This window comes from Fukomys damarensis, unplaced genomic scaffold (assembly GCF_012274545.1).
Source record: "Fukomys damarensis isolate Sample0158 unplaced genomic scaffold, DMR_v1.0_HiC HiC_scaffold_3, whole genome shotgun sequence".
Classification (NCBI taxonomy): domain Eukaryota; kingdom Metazoa; phylum Chordata; class Mammalia; order Rodentia; family Bathyergidae; genus Fukomys; species Fukomys damarensis.
Genome location: NW_022900915.1, coordinates 17,429,828 through 17,447,250, shown reverse-complemented (window position 1 = coordinate 17,447,250; position 17,423 = coordinate 17,429,828). Strand labels below are relative to the sequence as shown.

The following is a 17,423-nucleotide window of genomic DNA, read 5'->3' as shown; positions in this document are numbered from 1 at the left end:
CAGGGATCAAACTCAGGACCTTGAACTTGTGAAGCAGGTGGTGGCACCACTGAGCTAAATCCCTGGCCCTTGTATCATATCACATATAAAAAACCCCAGGACTGATATTATTTTTTAATTTGACTATTTTATGAGTTATGATATATTTTAGTTTAAATACAAGAGAACACAGTTTTCTCTTCAGCTTATCTGTTCCATATTCCTTTTTTCTCTCTTTTCTTGCCAACTTTTGGATTAAGGGTTTTGAGAATTCTGTTCCCTTCTGTTAGCTGTGCATTCTTTTAGAATTCTGTCTGTGGTTTGCAATATGCACCTTTGACTCACTGAAATACTTTTACTACTTCCTGATATTTTTAATTCCATTTACTGCTTATATACAGCTCTACGGACATATGACTTATATATTATTGTTATCATGCTTTTAAGTATTATATCTATGAATATTTTATCCCCAGGAAACTTTATCATTTCTCTACACCATCAGTGTTCAGAGTTACCCACTCTTGCTGTTGCTTTTCAACCCTTTCTGCTTCTCCGTGTCCCCATCTGGAATAATCTTCCTTCTGCCTGAAGAACTCTCTTTATATTTCCTTTCTTCAGTTTTTTTGTTGCAGTATGACTGGGGTGTTCCCCAAAGCCTCTTGTTCTCAGTGGGTCCAGTTTTCATTCTCCAGTCCTATGAGACAATCTGGCTGCTCAGCCTTTGGGCCGCTCTTGTGACTTGGTAAGTGTTTCAAGGGGGAAAACTGCTCCTTGTTGAGATCACTCTTCATGTTCCCTTCTTGGCAGGATCTTTAGCCTTGAAGTCCTCACCGCTTTTGTATTTCTCCAGTGTCTTCACACAGATGTTTTATTAATATATCAACTCACACTTTTTCTACTAGAAAGGTTCCTCTGCTGCAAGATAATTTGTCATTATCAGGACTGGAAATCTTGCCAGTCATTTTCTTAATTTTGCAATCCTGACTAATGGCTGGGAAATGGTTAGAGTGTGTATAATCCATAGACAATATTATCAATATTGCTTTTGTATTCTTTACAGATGGATTTCTATGAAGATTTATTTGTATGCAGATACAGTTATGTACATGTAAAAACATATACTGTACATATGTGAAACAAACTTGTGTCAAGGCACAGAGAGGATTTTTTTCTCCTTAACTCTTCAGAGACAGTGTAGAAAATTATTATTGTCAGCATGGAAAGCCTTACATTATTGTTTTTCAAATTATTTCTGTGGCCTATGAATGTTTCACATGATGTTAATAAATTCACTTTGCTAAAATGGTGCCAACATCAACAAATTTGGGTAAATGTACTTGGACTTCTCTCCCTGGGGAATCCTGCCAATCACAAGCATGTTAAAGACTCTGAAGCATGTAAATAAATTTATCTGATTATTATATTCTTTTTTGCAAGAATTCCTATTCCCATCTCTTGGGGTACTAGGATTCTGTAGGTAAATCTGAGGAGACATTGCTTTTAGCAAACCCAATCCACAAAAACCCCACAAAGATCAAGCACTGCCCAGTGCTTCCTCAAATGTGGATGCTCTAAGCAGAGTCAGAAAGTGTGGGCATCAGGTGTGGGTTTAGAGGGCTCAAACCCCTCTACTACTCAGTAGCTACCACAGGCAGAACTTGGGGTACATTCCCGGCTCTTTGTGCTTCCAGGAGTGAAGCCATCTGCTTGGTTCTCTTTGTATCAGCCCGGCTCAGCATGGGGCACCTATTTGTGTTGGTGGAAATTGACTTTTGACTTTCATAAGACCAAACTCGCCCTTACTTCACCTACCTTTTGGAGGTCTTGCTGCTGCTCTGTGCAGGTGAGAGCATGAGGTGGTTGTGATGGAATACACAGAGCTTCTGATAGGCAGCTGAGAAGCCTGGGTTCAAGTCCTGGTGCTGAGTAACCTTGAGGGAGTTACTGTGGAGGAGCGGTGAGAGCATGGGCTTTGATGTCGGACACACTTGGCCCTTTCACTGTCTTGCTGTGTGATCATGGGCACGTTGCTCCAACCTTCCTGCCCCCAGCTTCCTTCCTCTGTGAGGAGAAGGAAATAAGATAATGCATGTCAAGTACAAACCTGGAACATGGTAGGCACCTCCCAAATGTCAGTTGTCATACTTCATTCACACCTGAGTCCTTCATCTGAGTTTGAAGAGAACCCACCTTTCATGATGCTTGAGGATCAAAGAGAAACTTGAATGTGAAAAAAGTTTTGTAAACTCTTGGAGACAAAGGAATCCAGGCAGTTTTATTTTCATTACTGCCCTGGATGCTGTCTTATTCTTTCTGGCTTGGAAGGGCTGGCTGTGAGGACCACACCAGCTTCCTTCCCTACTCTCAGGCAGAACCATTTCTCCATAATAGAACATTGGCAAGAAGATGTCCTGCCAGCAGTTCATTGCCAATCTGGACCAGCTGAATGATGGCCAAGACTTTTCCAAAGACCTCCTGAAGGTATTACTGGCTTAGGGTCCATGTGTCCATAGGTGTGCACTGGATGGGTGGAGCGAAGTCTCTGTCCCACTAAATCTTGGCATTCCAGGCCCTTAAAACCAGGGGCAGGGCCACCAGAACTTTGGGAAAGAGTTAGAGACCATCCAGCTCAATTGTTCTGTGAGATTTGTTTTTAATGCTGCAATTATTAACGTTGTTGTCACAGTAAATAATCACCACTTCACCAATAGCCATATCACCATCTCCTTTACCACTACAGTACCTTCACCACAACCATCATCACTGGCACAATGGGGAGAAGCCCACTCATTCCTACAACATCACCAGGAATTAAATGAATCAATTTTCTTTTGAGGCTTAAGCCTGGAGTAGACCTCTGATCTTTCCAGCCTAGTAATTTCTCTATCTTGCAGGAAGAAAAAGTTTGTTTTGGGGAGCACTCAGTCACTCACCTTCCTGCATACCCAGTATTTTACCCACCATTTACACCTTGCACCTTCACTCCCAACATTGTCTCATACACCACCCACTCACCTGTGTACCTACCCTTACCTATCCATTTCCCTATGCATCTGTGTACTCACCCATCTTCCCATCTCTGTCTGCTAATCCACCCATCCATTCATCCATCCTGCTGAACATTTACTCCATGTTGAGTTCTAGATTATGCACTGGAAATTCAGTGGTGAACACGATAGTCAACTCCTGATCTTCTGAAGCTTATTGTTTCCTGGAGGGACAGACAGTAAATTATTGCACCACTAAATACTACCCATCCACCCAAAGTATGAATCAAACACCTCTGCCCATTAGCTTAAAAGGTGCTCCCCCACTGCACCCACTTTGCTGGAGTAGATGGGGGTTTCTTTGACTCTTTACTTGAACTCCTCTCTTTTCCTCTCTTCCAGACCCTTTACAGCTCCATCAAGAATGAAAAGCTGGAATGGGCTATGTGAGTAGTGCTCATGAGCACAGGTTCAGGGAGACCGAACTGGGAGAGGGAGTAGCTGGGGTACTGATTAGTCATGTAGACCACTCTCCATGGTGCTGAACTCTCCCAAATCCAGGCCCCTGATGGCCCCTGTACAGCTGGGTAACACATATCTTTGAGTTCCTTTTTTGGGTCTATTCTTGTTAAACAGTGTATGCTGTTTACATTGCTTTCAAGCTATGAATTTAGTTCCATGATATCCATAGTTGTTTTTCTGTACTGAGGATATTGCCAAGTCCCCAACAGTGACAGTGCTTTCCCCTTTGGGAGGTAGGTAGGCAGGAGGCACAGTTCTCCTACAACCCTGAGAATATGACTATGTTTAGATGATGACTGGTCTTGGAAGTAGGGAGGGCAGCTGTCAGTTAACTTTCCCTATGTGGTCAGTGAGATCTGGAGGTGCTCAGACATAGGGAGAAAGGGGTGGAGACCTTGCTTGTCAGAGAAGCTATGAGACACTTCAGAGGAACCTCTCCCTGATCTGCTTCCCACAGAAGCCTGTGGCTTTGGATCCATGTAGAGGATTAGGGGCCTCAGTTCCTTTGGAAGAGCTTTCATGGTGAGCCCAAACTTTATGGGCTCACCTGCCCTCTGCCAGCATGATGTGGTCTGTGCAGCAGCATCAGTCTGCCCACACTGGCTACAGGGTGGTTGAGAGAGGTCATGGTGATGTGGGGATGAGGGCTCCCTGGAGGTAGTGCTCAAGCCTGGTACCTTCCCAGTGATGAGGATGAGCTGAGGAAATCCCTGTCTGAGCTGGTGGATGACAAGTTTGGGACAGGCACAAAGAAGGTGACACGGATCCTCGATGGCGGCAACCCCTTCCTGGACGTCCCTCAGGCTTTCAGTGCTACCACCTACAAGCATGGTGTGCTGACTCGGAAGACTCATGCTGACATGGATGGCAAGAGGAGTGGGTATCAGGCTGGGGAAGGGGGTCCGGGGAGGGATGTTGGCTTAGGGGCCCACCCCTCGGCTGCACCTTTGGGGATGCACATGCAGGTGGACATGCAGGGGGAGGTAGGTAGGAGACCCTGGAGTGGGTGTTTGTGGCTGCACTACCTGTGCCCCCCTCCCCAGCACCCCGTGGGAGGCGTGGCTGGAAGAAATTCTACGCGGTGCTCAAGGGGACCATCCTGTACCTGCAGAAGGTGAGACTGCCCGAGTCCTTCCCAGGAAGGACCAGCTTAGTCCCATCCAGCCTTTGCCTTGTGCCACTCAAGAGCTTCTGGGCAGGACCTGAACTTTAGGCAGGGTGGTCTGGGTCCTTCCTTTATCAGGGCCCTGACCCAGGCTCACTCAGGGCTTTGCAGATTTTGGGAGGGGTCTCTGAAATGCCCAGTGACTCTGGATACCCAGTGTCATGTCCCTAGGACAGACGAGTACAGAAGAAGGTCACCTAGAGTGACTCTGGGGGATCAGGAGATGGAATGACAAGGGGGAGAAGTGAGAAGGAGTGGAATATGTGGGGTCATAAACTAGGGCCTGGCAGTGACAGAGCCCCCATTCCTCAGGATGAGTACAGGCCTGACAAGGCTCTGTCAGAGGGTGACCTGAAGAATGCCATTCGGGTGCATCATGCTCTGGCCACCAGGGCCTCTGACTACAGCAAGAAGTCCAATGTGCTCAAGCTGAAGACTGCTGACTGGAGGGTCTTCCTCTTCCAGGCCCCGTAAGTAGGAATCTGAACCCTTTGTTCCCACTAGGCTCAGGCCTTGCAGCATGGACCGAACACACAGCCCTCTCCTGGTGGTCGAGGTCCACACCTCAGCTTCCCATACACAGCAGCCACAGAGCCAGTGTGTCCACTTGACACAGGCCCACAGCTGCTTTCGGTCCTCCAAAGTGTGGACTCTCAGCACGCAGTGGAAACTGGTTAGAAATGCAATCTTGCTGGTCCCGCCCTTGACCTACCAACATCAGAAACTTTGAGGTGGGGCTCAGCAACTGTACCTTCACCAGCCCTGTCAGGGCTGCCAACATCCCTGAGGGATCGGGACAATGGACTCAACAAATTATACTTGACTTTAACTGTGTGGTCCAGCAGGAGAGAGTCTGCCTACAGTTGACCTGTAACAGCTGTCTTTCACTTCATTGTGCTTCATACCTCTGTGACTTGAAATTGTGTTTTTAGGTGTCAGATGAGCTTAAAAGCGGGGAGATGGGTAGGTGAGGCTGGGGATCAGAGGGTAAGGCCTAGGCAGGCAGCAGGGGTAAGACAGGAGGGCCTTGGGGACCACCACTTCCCCATTGTCCTGTCACCCTTTGAGCTCATCGTCTCCAGGGCCATCAGCTCTGTCTAGGTCCATGCACCCACTGGTTCCACCCTGCCCCCCTTTCCCCATCTATGTAAAGGTATGAGTGCCCTTTCTGTGCCAGCACTAACACTGGGTACTGGACATCTGAGAGGGCAGGAAGTCCTATTGTCAGAAGTTGGCATCCTCCCCGCTCTCCTGTCTCCAGGAGCAAGGAAGAAATGCTGTCCTGGATCCTGAGGATCAACCTGGTGGCTACCATCTTTTCAGCCCCAGCCTTCCCAGCTGCTGTCAGCTCCATGAAGAAGTTCTGTCGGCCCCTGCTTCCCTCTTGTGCCACTCGTCTTTGCCAGGTACAGGTTCCTGGGTTCATGATTCCAGCACCCGGGCTGCTGCCCTCAGCCCCCATTTGACAGCACCACCCCAGTTCTTTCTTTAGAAAGAACCTGATCTTGGACTGAAGGACACCAGGAAAGGGCAGATCTTCTCCCCTATTCCGTGTGCCTCATTCCCACTTACAGGTGGGGAGACTGAGGCCACACGTCACACAGGGGCCATCTATTCTGTGCTGGACTCTGGGGCACATCCCTGTGGTGGTTGTTTGCATCGAGGCATAAATGTGAGAGGTTGTGTGTGTCGCAGGGAGCTAGGAATAGGTGAGACTTGGCTGCTCTTGGTCCAGTGCTCTTTTTTATATATTTTAAAAGTATTATCAACACATTAACTCTAAAAATTAATGAGACTCACTGATATTTCCATACATGCACATATCATACATTGATCATGTCCGTCTCTTCTCCACCCTCACCCATTCTTCCTACATTGTCCCCCCCAACCCTCTTCCCTAGGGAACCCTCTTTCAGCTTCTACAAATTAGTGGGGACATGAGATGCTTGCCTTTCTGTGTCTAGCCTATATCACTTAATGTGGCAAAATTTCATTCTTCATTATGGCTGAATAATTCTCCACGGTTTGTATTTAACACCATTATTTTCTTTATCCATTCATCTGTTGATGGGCACCTAGACTGATTCCCTATCTTGGCTTTTGTGAATGGTGCCACAGTAATCATGGGATGCAGATATCTCTTGGGCATGCTGACTTCATTTGCTTCAGCTATAAACCTAGGAGTGGGATGGCTAGTAGTTTTAGTTTTTGCTTTTCGGGGAACTGTTTTCCATTATGCCTGTACTAATTTACATCCCTACTAACAGTATATAAGGTTTTTTTTTCCTCTGCATCCTTGATAGCATTTGTCATTTTTTGTTTTTTAAAAACAATGTCTAAAAATACTGTTTTGATGTTCTCATATATCCTTAGATATTTGATTTGTAACCCTCCAAAAAACCCATCGCATCGATACTGCAGGGTTTCAGGGTATTTTTGGAGAGGAAAGAATAAATGGTGGGGTGGAACTTGAGAGGCAGAGGGCTGGGAAGGCACCACACTTCCTGTTTGTCAGCCATTGGTTCCCTTCCCTTTGGGCCCTTTTCTTTCCATGGAGCTCTGGAGGCCTCATATCTGCCCAGATCACCTGTGTACACATTCACAGAGAGCATACCTATTCTACGTGCATGCACACACCACTGAAGCACACATGCACACATGAGTACATACACACACACGTGTCCACACACATTCACATGTGCACACTGCACCAAGGGGCCTGGCTGTATGTACTGTAGTGGGTGGGATGCGTGTGTACTCGTCTGTCATAGCTTATCTTTGGGTGCGATCCTGGAGCTGTGACTGTCATGTGCGGCTGAGGCTGAATGTGAGAGAATGTATGTGTCCTATGCAACCACGGGTAATTGGGTCAGGCTGATGCTTGACCCAGTGTGTTTGTGTACATGTGGGAGTTCCAGTGAGTCGAGGGTGCCTGTGGAATGCAGTGCATATATGTAAGTGTAAGAGTTGTCCACTCCCAAGGCTGCTGGGTCACTGAAGACAGTGGATGCCCCTGAGAGCAAGGGGAGGAAGGAGGAAGGTGGGGGGAGGGAAGAAGCTTGGAGGAGCTCTCCACTGGATCCAGAGCCTGGCTTTACCTCCGCGGGTCTGGGAACACTGGGCAGCCTCCATTTCCCTTTGTGAAGCAGCTCCTCGTGGTATGGGGTTAGACCCAGCCCCACCACTGCAAGAGTTGGGCCTTACAGTCCAGGGTTTGTCTTTGCAGGAGGAGCAGCTGCGGTCTCATGAGAATAAGTTGAGGCAGGTGACTGCAGAGCTGGCCGAGCACAGGTGTCATGCAGTGGAGAGGGGCCTCAAGTCCAAAGAGGCAGAGGAGTACCGGCTGAAGGAGCACTATCTCATGTTTGAGGTGGGCCTCCAGTGGGTGCATCACGAGGGTTGAAGTTGGGACCAGAGGATGAGGCCGGTTTCCCCTACCCCGCTCCTCCCACCACCTTCCACAGCCAGGGGCTCCTAGTTAGGGAGTTCCCTACTGTGGGTGCTCTCCGGAGGCAGGGGTAATGTAATGATGAACCATGACTTTTTGTGGGCCAGTTTTACACAGCTCAGCTGCCCAATGGTGATCAAACAATTGGCACCTCCATTTGGGTCTCTCCAAGAACACTAGGGCCCTCCAGCAGAAATAATACCAACTTCCAGGCACTTTCTAGAACTACCTTCACCTCCCATAAAGGGCAAGCTCAGCTCCTTTAGAAGATTTTACAATTAACCCACAAAACTCTCAAGGCCTGGCCACTGGACAGCCTCCCTCACTGGCCTAATTTTCCTCCTGCTCATGTTTAGCAGCAGAGCAACTTCATCTCCCTGCTTTCCATACTGTCGCTGTCTACCCACGATTCCGCCTCACCATGCTCTGCGGATGAGGCTGACCAGGCATCACCTTTGTCAGGTGAAGGATGTGGGGCCAGGCTGGAGAAAGGAAGCCAGAAGCACTTGTCCATTTTGGATTGCCCTGCAGACGGGGCAGTCAGACAAACAGAAAGGCTGAGACTGAGCCAGGCGGTTCTCAGAGCAGGAGGTGCAGAACATCACCAATCTCAGTCTGTAGATTCCACATTGACTTTCTGTTGAGGTGTGGGGCAGAGGAGAGTTCCCAAGGTAGACCCTGACCTTTTGAAAAACAGAATGCTTGGTAGCATTTTGAAGTCTGCTCACATCTACTCTCTGCCGTGTAAACATAGTGATGGCAAAAGAGATCAGAGACTGATCTTTTTGCTAAATGCTAGGCCTGATTCTCCTTTCCTTTCACTGACTGATTTCACCCTGGAACCAACTCTATGAAAAGGACTGTGTTGTTACCTCCATTTTATAGGTGGGGAAACTGAAGCTCAGAGAGGTCAGAGTACTTAAAAGTGACACAGCTAAGAAATGAGGGAGCCAGGACCCTAATGTAGGTGATTGTAGCTTCAGTGCAGTCCTCTCAGTCTCACCTGGCTTGATGCAGGGGTGCGAGGAGGTGAAGCAAGAAAGTTCTCACTGCTGTGGCTGGCAGAGCTGGGGGAGAGAAGAGTCCCTGACTCTTAGTCTCTGGTCCTTCAGGACTCCTGGTTCTCCTGGTTGTGGTGAGGCTCCGAAGTTGAGGCGAGACCCTCAGATACCACTAAATCTCTCAATGTTAATACCAATTAATAACCCCCTTAATAGTTTATTAATAGTTATTTCCCCATAGCCTCACCAACATTTGGCATTGTCCAATGTTTTATCTTTGTTAATCTGACAGGTTTAATAATCAGTGTCATTACTATTTTAATTTAGGTTTTTTATCTTCTCAAACTGAAATTCTGTACCCATTAAACTGTGGCCCTTCTCTTAGCCCCCGACAGCTAGCCATCTAATGTCTACTTCTATGATTTTTGTTTTGGTGGTACTGGGGATCGAATCCAGGACCTTGTGCTTGCTTTGCCACTGAGCTATATTCCTAGTCTTTTTTTGAAAGTGAGTCTTGCTAATTTCCTCAGGTTGTCTTCCATCTTGGGACCTTTCTGCCTCAGCCTCATGAGTAGCTGGTATTACAGCTGTGTTCCACTGTACCCAGTGTTTTTTTACGATGTTGAGTGCTCCTTATTCCTTATATATGTGGAATCATGCAGAACTTGTCTTTTTGTGATTAGCTTATGTAATTTAGTATAATGCTAAGGTTCATCTATGTTTTAGCATGCTTTAGAATTTGCTTCCTTTATTAGTTAGCATGATAAATAATATCCCATCACATGCATATCATCATTTTGTTTTTCCATTCATCAGTCGATGGACATTTGCGTTGCTCCATCATTTAGCTACTGTGACTCATGCTATAATAAACATGAGTGTACAAGTATCCCTCAAGATGCTGCTTTCATTGCTTTTGGATATATAGCCAGAAGTGGTATTGTTAGATCAGAATGTATTTCTATTTTTAACTTTTTCAGAAACCATCACTGATTTCATAGCAGCTGCACAATTTTACATTCTTACCAGCAGTGTATAGGGGTTCCAAATTCTTCACCTCACCAACACTTCTCTGTGTTGTTTTTTTGTTGTCAGCATAACAGGCATGGAATGATATCTCTGTGCTTTTGATTTACGCCTTCTTAGTGGTTAGTGATGAACATATTTGTGTGCATTTGTTGTCCCTTGTATATCCTCTTTAAAGAAAGTCTGTTCCTGTCATTTGCTCCTTTCTAAATTGGGTTTTTTTTTTGGTGTTAAATTGTAGGTACTCTTGATATATTTGGGGTGTAAACCCCTTACCAAATAAGTAATTTTAAAATATTTTCACCCATTCTATAGGTTGCTGTTTAACTCTGTTGGTTATATCCTTCAATGTATAGAAGTTTTATGTTTTGATGCATGTCTTCCTTTTCTCATTGCTGAAATAAACTACCCAATACCCACAAATTAGGGGAGGAAAGGTTTGTTTGGCTCACAGTTTGTAGAGGTTTCAGTCCACAGTTGGCTGGCTCCAAGGCAGAGTGGCACATGGCAGAGGGGCATTGACAAGAAAATAGTTCATGGCAGGCAGAAAGTAGCAAAGCAACAAAAGCACAAGCCACAAAAATAAAAATAGACAAATAGTACTGCATTCTTTGGGAGACATCTAGACACAAGCCACAAGAATGCAGTACTGTTTGTCTATTTTTATTTTTGTGGCTTGTGCTTTTGGTGTCACAGCCAAAAAAAGAAAAACATTGACAATCATTTGCATTTTTCAAAATTGGAAGTGAAATTTCTCTGCCTATTCCTTGCTTATTTTTATGAACAGTTTATTTTATTTTTATTGATCTGTGAGAACTCTCTGTATATTAAGATTAGTCTTTGGTTATACAAGATACAAATAATTTTTCCAGTTTTGTTATATGTCTTTTGATCTTGTTTTTGGCCCTTTTCTGCCCTTTCCCCAGAAAAGCCGTTATGAGACCTACGTCCATCTTCTGGCTGTGAAAATCAAAGTGGGCTCAGATGATCTGGAACGGATTGAGGCTCGACTGTCAACTCTAGAAGGGGATGATCCTTCCCTCCGGAAGACACACTCGAGCCCTGCCCTCAGCCAGGGCCATGGGCTTGTGACTGGCAGCAAAGCCACTGAGCCTGATACTCCAGTGTGAATGTGCAGGCAAATGCCCCCAGAGGGGTCAGTGAGCACAATTCTGGCCAGTGGCTGCTTGGACCAAGTTCCAGGCAGTTGACAGGCAACCAGAGGGGTGTGGAGAGCCCTGTGGGCCAAGGAGATGGAGATGCTACTCATGGTGTTGGGCTTCTTTCATCCTGAAACACAACACAAGAATGCAGTACTGTTTGTCTATTTTTATTTTTGTGGCTTGTGCTTTTGGTGTCACAGCCAAAAAAAGAAAAACATTGACAATCATTTGCATTTTTCAAAATTGGAAGTGAAATTTCTCTGCCTATTCCTTGCTTATTTTTATGAACAGTTTATTTTATTTTTATTGATCTGTGAGAACTCTCTGTATATTAAGATCACAAGAATGCAGTACTGTTTGTCTATTTTTATTTTTGTGGCTTGTGCTTTTGGTGTCACAGCCAAAAAAAGAAAAACATTGACAATCATTTGCATTTTTCAAAATTGGAAGTGAAATTTCTCTGCCTATTCCTTGCTTATTTTTATGAACAGTTTATTTTATTTTTATTGATCTGTGAGAACTCTCTGTATATTAAGATTAGTCTTTGGTTATACAAGATACAAATAATTTTTCCAGTTTTGTTATATGTCTTTTGATCTTGTTTTTGGCCCTTTTCTGCCCTTTCCCCAGAAAAGCCGTTATGAGACCTACGTCCATCTTCTGGCTGTGAAAATCAAAGTGGGCTCAGATGATCTGGAACGGATTGAGGCTCGACTGTCAACTCTAGAAGGGGATGATCCTTCCCTCCGGAAGACACACTCGAGCCCTGCCCTCAGCCAGGGCCATGGGCTTGTGACTGGCAGCAAAGCCACTGAGCCTGATACTCCAGTGTGAATGTGCAGGCAAATGCCCCCAGAGGGGTCAGTGAGCACAATTCTGGCCAGTGGCTGCTTGGACCAAGTTCCAGGCAGTTGACAGGCAACCAGAGGGGTGTGGAGAGCCCTGTGGGCCAAGGAGATGGAGATGCTACTCATGGTGTTGGGCTTCTTTCATCCTGCGCCATCTCTGGCCACGACTCTCCCCAGCCCTCATTGCCTGCCTGACACAAGGCCTCACTTTGTGGGCCAGGGGATGAATGCTCTAGCACCTTCTCACTGGACAGACTGGGAGGGCTGCCACTTCCCCAGGCCCCTCTTCTGTCTGAGCTCCTCCCTCATCCCATGTTTGTGAGGGTGGGCCTGGACTTTGGGGCTCAGCTGGACCCCTTGCTCCTTTCTCCTCCTCTGTCCTCTGAATTGACCAGCCACAGGTCTGTGGACCACCAGCACTGTCCTTTCCTCTTCCTCCCAGCCACCTCTGCAAGCTGGCACAGTTCTCCTTCCTCACATTACAATAACCCAGGATGTGGGCTGCCTCAGTGCCAAGTTGACTCCGCTCACGTGTGTGCCCACCTCACCTCCCATCCATCGAGGCCACTACTGCCTCCATTTTTATATAGACATAAACGTGTACATATGTAAATATATATAAATTATATATAGAGAAGGAGCCCTTTTAAAGATGGTTTTGGAGCTGCTACCTTCAGTTAGAGGATGAAATTAGATGAAGGAAAGCCAATTTTGGAGCTCTGTGTGTCTGCCAGAAGGACTGCCATGTGGCCCTTGGTGGCCCTCACACTCCAGGAGGGAAGATGGAGAGAGTGCTGACCACCCGCCTTTCCCCTTCCGGCTGACCTGTGACTTGCAACTGTTGTTCCAGTAGATGGTTTTGAACTAAACAGACAAAACATGTATGTCCATCCCCTCTGTATGGGTTTCCTGGGGATGAATGGGGTAGGACCATGGTTCTGTTTGTATTTAAGTCTTTATGTTGGTGCTGCCAGGTCTCTGAGCTCCAGAGGTGGCCTCTTATACAGACCAACTGCACAGGAATAAAAGACACTCCACCTTGCAGAGCGCCACCTGTCAACAGCCCCAAGATGTGTGATGGAGGAGGGTTCTGGAAGCCGTTAATTCTTGGTCTTAGGAGAAGGTGGAATGGCAAGTTGCTGATTGTTGATCTTTCTTTCATTTTCCTAGGGAATAAACAAGGCTTAGCTAAGGATATATCTGGAAAGAATAGAGGCATTTACTACATTCCCACCACAAATTAAAGCTACATTTCTCAGATCAACAAGTGGATGGGATGAAGGCACACTCAGTGTGGCTGTGATGAGCCAATCTTCCTAATGATTAAGCAGATTTCTGTAGTTTGGCCAGCAGTTTGACCTCTGTGGTAACATTTAGTTAATAAGATAAGCCAACCTCGCAACTAAGTACCTAACATTTACAAGCTCACTCACATTTGATGCAGGGACATGTGACTAGGTGGAGAGATGTAGTGATTTAAATCCAGATTATTTAACTTGGATGAGCAGAAGTATTTTATAACAAAACCATCTGGTCCTTTCATTTTGCTCAAGGGAAGTCAATGTTCATTTAAATGGAATTGAAAAGGCAATATGGCAACATAAAAAAGCTTGCTCTATTTCTCCACACTGCCTCCAAGGTCCTTTGATTTTCAGTCCATGTCCCACTGCCCACTACTTCATGAGGGTGAGTGCTAACAGCAGAGTGTGAGCTCTGCCGGCTTCAAACAGATGTGCTTCTCTGAGCACTAGTTGTGCCTCGCATCAGTAAAGAAATTTTTAGTTAGCCTCCTTAATTGTACAATTATTTATTTGTAAATTATATACATGTACTACTGTACTAAAATACTATGTACATATAAAACATACACAAAAATAGAAATTTAAAAAAGATGAGATGAAAATAAATCTAAATCAAAGTTCAAATTTTTTTTCCTGTATTGTGAGGGACCATCGTGTTTCCCCTACAACTTCTGCCCCTAATTGCTCATTTTCTAGGACTATCCAAAGCCAGGCCCTGGTGAAATACAATAAGTGGTTTGCGCCACCTGGTGGACCTGTGTAGCGGCTGCGGGTTTATGATTTGTGTGACAGCTCACCCTTTTGTGCTTTCACCCTGGGCTTCCGTGAGGGTCAAATGCTTGTTGCCTACCGTGCTGGAGACAGTGTGATGATGAAAAAGTCCAACCAGCTCCCTGTCCTCTTGGGGTCCAATCTAATGGGAAAAGTGACAGGTATTTACTATTTGGGATGCTGGGAAGGGCTGAGGTGAGACTTCAGAAGTGACCCAGAGGAGGGGAAAAAGAATATAGAGACTAGGGAAGCAAACTTACTCTGGAACCATCCAAATATCCTAAGTGTACCAGGATACAGGGCGGTGGAAGGGAACTTGTGTAACAGGAGTGTAGCACTTTCTGAAAGGCCATGTTAAAGGTCCCCCAAGGCATACACTTGAGAGGCAGAGTGGGGAGGGGCCTCTGGTCAGCATGCCCTCAGGTCCCAGGCATTCCTGTGAAACATGGGTAGATGACATGATAGAGAAGCGCGTAGGAATGTTATTAGATTGTGGCCTTTGATTCTTGGCCAAGTATGATGACAGGTATCCTAGTATCCAGGGGAGATAATGAAGATATCAAATGGAGTCCTGTAAAGGTCAATGAGGTCAGCAAGAGGTCATTCTGAATTAACTGGGGACCACATTGCGGTTGGTGAGTTGGAGTCATGGAGCTGGTTTCTCACTGAAAACTAGAAGGCAACAACTCAGAGTCCCCAAAGGATTAAATGAGGATGCTAAAGTGGGTCAGGATAAAGTCAGTGGGTTTACCAAGAGGTCATAGGGAGTTAATCTGGGACCGCATAGAGGTCAGTGGTCACAAAGAAGTACTGGCTCTCAGAAAATTTTAAAGCAAACTCAGAGCAGGAGGGCCTGGATGAGACTTTTGGATGGGACTTGCGAGAGGGCAATGATTTTCAGGTTTGTGGAGGATTTAGTTCATTATTTTCCTTCATCCCTTTGCAAAAGGTATTTTTCCAGTGTCTCCTCAATGAATACAATGACAAAGGCCTTCCTTTATTTTTCTCCATCTCCTGCCTCTCATCCAGTGTTTGCCACTCTGTGTGATTCAAAGATACAAGGCATAGGACACTGTCAACACTGTCGCTGAAGTAGCCACTTACTAGACATTTCCCAGGAGCAGTCTTACTGTAATATCCACAGCAACCCTTTGAGGTAGGTGTTTGTATCATCATTCACATGGAGGAAACCTCAGCCTAGGAAGATCACACAACTAGTGATGGAGAAGAGCTGGCACTGGAACAAACTCAGGCCCTACTGGTGTCTTGGCTCCCTCAACCTTGAACCTCTGTTCTTCCTGTGGGTCTCTTGACTAAACACTTGGGCAATCACAGGTGTGCATGTGTGTGCACACATCTATCCACCCACACAGCCACAGCTCTTAGGAGAGACTTTCTCATGTTCTGACTGGAACCTACTGGTTCCTGGGGCTGGGCACTGGTTTAATAAATTAGTCAATGAGGGGATAAGCCTGGACCTTCATCTGCTGTCTTCATACCTGGAATCATGTACTCTTCATCAGGGGCTGCGGGTTTAGACAGGCCCTGCCTCCAAAGAGATATAAAGTTGGAAAAAAAGCAATATCCGGTGGGCTTTTCAGCTGCAGTTACTGTGGTCCCCCTGGCAGTGAGGGTACCCATTATGGTGCCTAGCATGTATGGACTTTGCCAGTGATGTGCCGAGACCCCAAGAGTCATTTTGCTCAGTGCCAGCCCTACAACCCTTCCCTCCTCACCTACTGAGGTCCGGAAACTATTGCCTCAGTCCAGCCCCTTGGCCTCGAGGCAGGAACTAGGCCCGAGTTCTAAGGTTGAGTTTGAAGCAGAGCAATTTGCGTCAGTCTCTTGGCCAGTTTCCCTAGCAGCCAGGGGGACACCCTGTAAATGTTTTTGGGAAAGGGAGGAAGGTTGGAGCCTGTCTTGGGAGCTGGGGCCAGGGAGACTGGAGAGAGGGACACTTCCTCCCAGATTGCCCTGCCCTCTTCTGCCTTCGCTGCAACATCCATTCCCCTCACCACAGTCCTCATCTGTCCTCCCTCCTTTCCTGGTGGGTAGGCACACACAGTCAAACAGCAGGTATTTCTGATTTTATTTATAATATAAAAATGTTCAAGTGTCAACAGTCAGGTGTTCCGACATTTCAGGGCAGGGTTCCCATTTGTTTCTGTTTGGGAATTTTTAAAAAACAATTGCCTTTTAATTAATTTGTTTATTTTGACAAATTAGCATTGGATCCAGTTTTGAAGGTTGGGGAGGGCAAGACTGGAGAGGGAATGGAAGTCACAGGTGGGGTGGGGCTGGCTGTGAGAAGGAAATGGTGTTATTGCTAAAAGGGGAACAGAATACACTGTGGAGTGGCTCTTCTCGGTCCCAGCGTGACCATGCATCCAATCTAAAGAATCTGAAATGCAAAGGACATGCAGGCATAAAATAGAAAAGACGACCTGTAAACAAAGGTGCTGCAGAGGACAGAGGGCGTCCTGGAGGCCAAAGTGGAGGAGGAGCCGTGAACCTTGGGCCCCAGGCAGAGCGGCCCCCTCCCTGAGCTCGCAGCGGTTGAGGGAACCTCTCCGTTCTCTTTTAGCAGCTGTGAAGAGCGGGGAGGATCCCTCCCCATTCAGGTTGCTGTCGCTGGGTCTTGTGTCTCTCTCTGTAAGTCACCTGACACCAATTCCAGCTCTAAGCTTAGGATCCTGCCCTCTCCTCCCAGCCCCCACCCCCCAGACTCCAGATCAGGCCCGGGGCGAAGCTACTTTTGACTTCAGTTTCTTGCTCACCGCCCTACCAGACCCTCCCCCGCTGCAGCCTCTTCTTTCCCAGCTCTCTCACCCCCAACCAACTCGGGATCCATCCCCAACCCAACTCCACGAAACCCAGACTTCTCTCCAGGAGCCCCAGAGTAGCGTACAGCAAAAGGCACCACAATATAGGTTTCTATTAAAGAGTCAAAAAATTGGCCCATCTCTCTTTTTTTTTTGTTTTTTTTTTCTGAAGCTGTAAATCAGGATGTTACATATAAATAGTTTCCCTATAAAAACGTCTTTGCCGTTAGCTAGTATTATAAGACAATTTTTGCTAAAATGAAAATAAAACATTTTGTTATACTTTTTTCCTTTTATAGAAAATAAAAATATTTTTATTTCTTTTTCGCCCTCCTTGCTCTCTCCAGTCGGTGGTCTCTGGTCTCGGTCCAGACCGTGGGGCGCGCG

At 46.3% G+C, this 17,423-nt stretch overlaps 2 protein-coding genes across 3 annotated transcripts in view; one reads left to right on the top strand and one right to left on the bottom strand.

The window, feature by feature from the left end:
• Positions 1-11,418, top strand: part of Psd2 (pleckstrin and Sec7 domain containing 2) — a 30,791-nt gene extending 19,373 nt beyond the window's left edge. Inside the window, exons 7-14 of one of the 2 annotated variants that reach the window (XM_033767206.1) lie at positions 2,374-2,463; positions 3,372-3,415; positions 4,177-4,367; positions 4,535-4,605; positions 4,969-5,126; positions 5,918-6,062; positions 7,883-8,026; positions 11,058-11,418. In XM_033767206.1, coding sequence (XP_033623097.1) covers positions 2,374-2,463; positions 3,372-3,415; positions 4,177-4,367; positions 4,535-4,605; positions 4,969-5,126; positions 5,918-6,062; positions 7,883-8,026; positions 11,058-11,261 — 1,047 coding nt within the window. In that variant the 3' untranslated portion in view covers positions 11,262-11,418. Of the gene's footprint in view, positions 1-2,372; positions 2,464-3,371; positions 3,416-4,176; positions 4,368-4,534; positions 4,606-4,968; positions 5,127-5,917; positions 6,063-7,882; positions 8,027-11,057 lie in introns of both variants that reach the window. The other variant, XM_033767208.1, reaches the window with a different exon arrangement.
• A 3,327-nt stretch (positions 11,419-14,745) lies between these two features.
• Positions 14,746-17,423, bottom strand: part of Nrg2 (neuregulin 2) — a 186,682-nt gene continuing 184,004 nt past the window's right edge. The window contains exon 13 of the mRNA XM_033765593.1: positions 14,746-14,785. Within this exon, the coding sequence (XP_033621484.1) occupies positions 14,746-14,785 (40 nt within the window). The remainder of the gene's footprint in view (positions 14,786-17,423) is intronic.